The 5,406-nt window shown below is 48.9% G+C and overlaps 1 protein-coding gene across 1 annotated transcript; it reads left to right on the top strand.

The window, feature by feature from the left end:
* Positions 1-463: 463 nt before the first annotated feature.
* Igfbp3 (insulin like growth factor binding protein 3) lies at positions 464-4,575 on the top strand (the record flags this gene model as incomplete). The annotated part of the gene is made up of 4 exons (XM_010625066.2): positions 464-706; positions 1,141-1,260; positions 2,002-2,140; positions 3,304-4,575. Coding segments are annotated over 3 exons (489 nt in total), but the record flags the coding sequence as incomplete, so codon positions are not given.
* Positions 4,576-5,406: the final 831 nt, after the last annotated feature.

The following is a 5,406-nucleotide window of genomic DNA, read 5'->3' as shown; positions in this document are numbered from 1 at the left end:
GGCCCGCAGAGGAACTTTTACTAAAGGAGCCACTTACTTAGTGAAAAGCACAGGGCAGACTGATTTTCTGTTTTTGTGTGTGTGTGAATTTTCTTCTCGGTACTAGGGATTGAGCCCCGGTGCTTCACACTGAGCTACATCCCAGCCCTTTTTAAATTTTGTTGTTGAGACAGGGTCTCCCTAAGTCTCTTAAGATGTCCAGGCAGGACTCTTAACTTGCAGTCCTCCTGCCTCGGCCTCCCAGAGTATAGTAATCACAGGTGTGCAGCTGCAGATCAACTCTCAAACAGATGGCTTCCTCCAGGAAAGGAGGTACGGTGCAGCGAGTAGCCTAGGATAATACTTTATCAAGATGTTTTTCTGACTTGCAGGGAATTGGTGAGCAACATTGCCACTTCAGTGTTCCAATAGCAAGATTTTGAGAACACTGCTTCTCTGGGGGCAATGATGACGCCTTTGTCTTCCTCGTACTTTTCCAGGAAATGCCAGTGAGTCGGAGGAGGACCAGGGCACTGGAAGCGTGGAGGCCCAGGCCATCTCCAGCACCCACCGGGTGACTGACTCCAAGTTCCACGCCCTGCACACAAAGATGGACGTCATCAAGAAAGGTCATGCCAAGGACAGCCAGCGCTACAGAGTCGACTATGAGTCTCAGAGCACAGACACTCAGAACTTCTCCTCTGAGTCCAAGCGGGAGACAGAATACGTGAGAGCCTTTGCTCTTCTTAAGGGGTGCAGCAGGGAGACCCACCATGAACCACACCCCAGACTGCATGGCACTCCCACCTCTCCTTCCATAAAGGGCAGTGACCCTGTCCTGTCTCGGAGACTCTGAGAGGTTCAAGCTAAGCCACTGCTTGCAAAATACAGTGTGTCCCCAAAGTCTGATGTACCCCAAAGCATGGTATGTCACCAAAGGCTACCATGGCTGCAGGGAGGGCTGTAACAAACACTTCCACTTTTCCCCTGGGCCTTCTGAGTTCACCCTGCTCTGTCTGACTCAGGATAAGGAGGCTTAGCGGCCTCCCTGCTAACTGGGGGTGGAGACCTGGGACAAGTTCCATCAGCCTGCTTGGCGGGGTGCTGTGTAGCTTTCAGAGTGGTAACCATGCCCTGTGGCCCCTGCTTGCTGCCCTGCAGGGCCCCTGCCGGAGAGAGATGGAAGACACGCTCAACCACCTGAAGTTACTCAATGTGCTGAGTCCCAGGGGCGTCCACATCCCAAACTGTGACAAGAAGGGGTTCTACAAGAAGAAGCAGGTAAGTGGTGAGTAAGGTCCTCTGGGGGTATCCATTCAGTTTCCTCCCCAGCCACTGGCTCAAAGGAGAAATCTGCTTCTCGCCGACCCCAGGCTCCAGCCAGGTCCCTGTAGCCCCTGTGCTATGACTCCATGTCTGTCTCAGGACGGGACTGAGGGTGGCCCGAGGTGAGGCTCTACCACACTGCTTCTGCCAGGCCTTTCAGCTGCTCACGGCAGAGGGACTCACTTGCCAGACTCGGGCTTCCTAAATAACTCAGGACAGAAGAGCCCACCAGATCCCCTCTGTGCCTGTGCCTCTCCCATAGTGACAGTGATTTGAGATGTTGCTAAGCCACAATGAGTCACTAACCCTCTGGGGCTGTGGATTCGGGTGGCCGTGTTTGGCCTGGCTTCCTAACTGGACAGTTCACGCACTCCCAGTAGTGTGGCAGGGGCCACAGTCAGACCTTCTTCCTCAGCCTCTTGTCTGGCTGTGGTTCACACTGCCACTTTCCACTAGTCACCTGGCCAGTGGCTTCCCCTGAGAGGTGGGGTGTGGTCTCCAAGACCCGCCAGGTGTCCCTGCCCCTGTTCATCCCTGCTGGAGAGGCTATACTGCACGTGCGTGTACCCAGGCACACATGCACACAGACGCAACTCAGACTGCCACCCCCCGCCTGCAGTGGCGCTTCAGGAATCCTGGACAAAGTGTGTGGCACCCAGGATGCTCACGGCTTGGTCCTCTCTCTCTGTCCCTCAGTGCCGCCCCTCCAAAGGCAGAAAGCGGGGCTTCTGCTGGTGTGTGGACAAGTACGGGCAGCCCCTCCCGGGCTATGACGCCAAAGGCAAGGAGGATGTGCACTGCCTGAGCATACACAGCCAGTAGGCCCGCTGACCACGTAAGCAGGCTGGGCTGGGGGTGGGGAGTAGAATGCACAGCGGGGGGGGCAGAAGCTCCTGCAGCCCTTCCCCGCAGGGTCAGGAGAGCAGGAGAGGCTGGAGCCCACTGCTTTGTCCTAAATGACATACACCATGTGAGCTCTTACACACACACACACACACACACACACACACACACACACCCATTTTCAGAGTGAATCTCTGTCCGTTCCGTAGAAGTCAGTCTGATGGTTCCCAGTCTCCACAGGAAGCCGCTGTCATCTACAAGAATTCACTAAAAACTCTTGTTTCTGAATTTAAACTAAAACTAGCTCTTCTGAGAAATACACCCTGGCTAGTCCTTTAGCTTGCAATTCCTTTAATTTTAAGAGTGCATTTCAGTAACATGAAAGTGGAATTGTAAGCCATCCTTTTGAAGAACGCAACCATAGTCTTCTTTTTTCTTGTAATAAATGAGGAAATTCTTGGGGAATTAAAAAAAAGAATAAATTTCCATTCATCTCCTGAAGACACTTAGTAAGCAGAAGAAATCTTCATTTCTGCTTAGCAGTAGAGTCTTTTCCTCACAGGTTAGGGAAAATAGTTTTAATTTTAGGGTAACCGTATAACAGTGAACACTTAGCTTTGATTCATTGTGTTTTTAACTCTTTGGGGAAGATACCTAGGAGGAGAACAGCTGGGTCAAATGGAATTTCTGTTTGTAGAGTATACTTTATAATAGCCAAGATTTAGAAACAGCCTGTACATCCATCGGCAGAGGAATGGTTAAAGATGTACCATTACACACAGTGGAGTACTACTCTGCCATAAAGAATGCACTTGAGTGATTCATAGTCTAATGGATGCACCTTGAAACCATAATATTTGGTGAAATAAGTCAGACTCGGTGCAATAGGCTTAAATATCCCACAGTTTCTACAAGAAACCTGAAATACAAATGAAAGATAATAGAAAGTAAGAAGGTAGTTTTGAAATGGGAAGGGGATTAAAAAAAAAGAATGAAGCTGTGTTATCTGCACAGACCAACTCCAAAAAGAGTAATTATTATGGATTATGGGCTACTAATAAGAAAAAATCTGGGGAAAAAAAATAGTCCAGCCCACTGCATCTCTAGGGCAGAGGTCTTCTGGGTACTTACTTAAATGTCTTCTTTTTGTTCTAGTTAATGTGGAGTTCAAATACGCCTTATTTTGCACAGAAGACTGCCAAGGACATGCTCAGCAGCTGGCTGCAGCCTCAATTTATATTTCTTTTTGTGGTGAACTGATTTTAAAAAAAAAAAAAAACCAAAGTTTTAGACAGATTTTTTGAAATGCCTATGGTTCCTTTAAGTGGTAAACTTGAGCATCTTTCCAGTAATTAGCGAAAAGCAGTTTGAATTTTCTAGTTGCTGCCTATAAACCTCCACGCTCACAGAAGTTTCCCCACCTGGCCTGGCCCTCAGCTGAGGGGACGACCCCTCCCTCTCTCCCACCGCAAGACTTTGGCACGCAAAGCTTCTTCCCACCCGCTGTGAAATGAGCACGGGCCATAGGAGAGTGGGAAAAGCTTCAACTCCAGTCACCTGGGCATCCTGACACCCCCTCCCAAGGTAACCCAAGGGGGCATCTTTGAATCAGGGGCCACGAAGACTGTTGTCTACAAGTGACCTGATCTACTTTGGAAACTACCGGAGGGAGTAAGGTGCAGTCTGACAGCAGGATGACCAGGAAGGTTGTTGGGCAGGTGTGGGTGACCCTCCATCGGGGGCCTCCTGATGGCCACCCCTTTGGGAGGCTGGGTGGCTGGGGTCACCTTGGCCTTGCCTCCCACGGGGCAGGAGAGGCAGGGGCCACAATCACACAGTTCTTCAGAAGACTGAAGAAAGTAGTGGGGTTTTTTGTTTTGTTTTGTTTTTTTTCTAGTTCAACTCCTCAAAACAAGATTTTTGAGGTTAAGCTCTTTAACAGCAAAGATTTATTTTCATCTCTCACCCGTATCCTGCTGGGCACAATGTAAAAGGAAAAACAAATCTAAATAAGAAAGATGGCCAGCTTGCCGGGAGCCTGTCGAGGACACTGGGACACTTACTTAAGAGATCTCTGACCTGTGTTGGTTGAACTTGGAATTCTTCTCTCGCACACTCCTCACCACTCGTACATATATACGGAGATGTGTTCTTCAGTAACTGTTAACAGTGTATGCAACATAGCCCAAATATTATAGGATCTATACTAGATAATCCTAGAGAAAGTGGTAGCGATACTAGACATAACCAACCGTGGCCATGACAGAGGAAAGGAGCTCCTGCCCCCGTGGCCACCTGTGGTCCCCAAGGCCGGGTCCGAGCGTGTCTGGAGAAGCCAGGTCCCAGGGTGGACCCACTGCATGAAGCTCCCTTGAGAATTCCAAGGGCTCTTGAGACGTTCTGCCTACCTATTAGCTTTCCTTTATTTTTTTAATTAAGTTTTTGGAAAAAAAAAAAAGTATTTTTGAAAAGTTTGTCTTGCAATGTATTTATAAATAGTAAATAAAGTTTTTACCATTAAAAAAAGAACCTCTTTGCCCATGTTACTCCCTATCTCTGGATCTTGTGTTTCTAAGGGAATAATTCAAAGAGGGTTGTAGTGCTTAGGATTTAGCTCAGTGGTTACACCACGTGCCTCACAAGCACAAGGTCCCAAGTTCAATCCCTGGTACAAAAAAAAAGGACAGCAAATCTGCTCAGGGTAGAAAACCATGTGCTCCTGTCTGTCCTCTGGCTAGCAAAAGGACCCCAGCAAGACCCTTATGGTGGCCTTTGTTGGCATCTAGCCACAGGGCCATTCTGGCTTTTTTGTTTGTTTGCAGTACTGGAAATTAAACCTAGACAGAGCCTTCACGAGCTACAACCACAGCCATTTTTAAAAACTTTGAGACAAGATCTTATTAAGTCACTAAATTGAGGCTGGAACTTGCAATCTTCCTGCCTCTGCCTCCAAGTGCTGGGCTTACAGGCCTGTGCCACCAGATCAAGTCACACTGGAAGTTGGGGTTGTTTGGCTCTTATGGTATGGGGAAGTCATCTCCCTCACACTGCGGCCCCAGCTCTGGGGTTTATCCTCTGTGCTTTGGAGGGGACACCTGTGATCTGTGCTCCCATCCTGTAACCTTCCTGCCACTGTCCAACAATCAGGAAGAGGAACAGTCAGGAAGAGGGGACCCCAGGAGACGGGGTGGGATCCTGGGCTTTGGGCCCCCTCTATATAGCCTTGGGACAATTGACCCTTGTCATAGGACTGCTTCA

Source organism: Fukomys damarensis, unplaced genomic scaffold, assembly GCF_012274545.1.
Source record: "Fukomys damarensis isolate Sample0158 unplaced genomic scaffold, DMR_v1.0_HiC HiC_scaffold_17, whole genome shotgun sequence".
In the NCBI taxonomy this organism is placed as follows: Eukaryota; Metazoa; Chordata; class Mammalia; order Rodentia; family Bathyergidae; genus Fukomys; species Fukomys damarensis.
The sequence above is the reverse complement of the archived record's forward strand: the minus strand, read 5'-3'. Positions and strand labels throughout refer to the sequence as shown.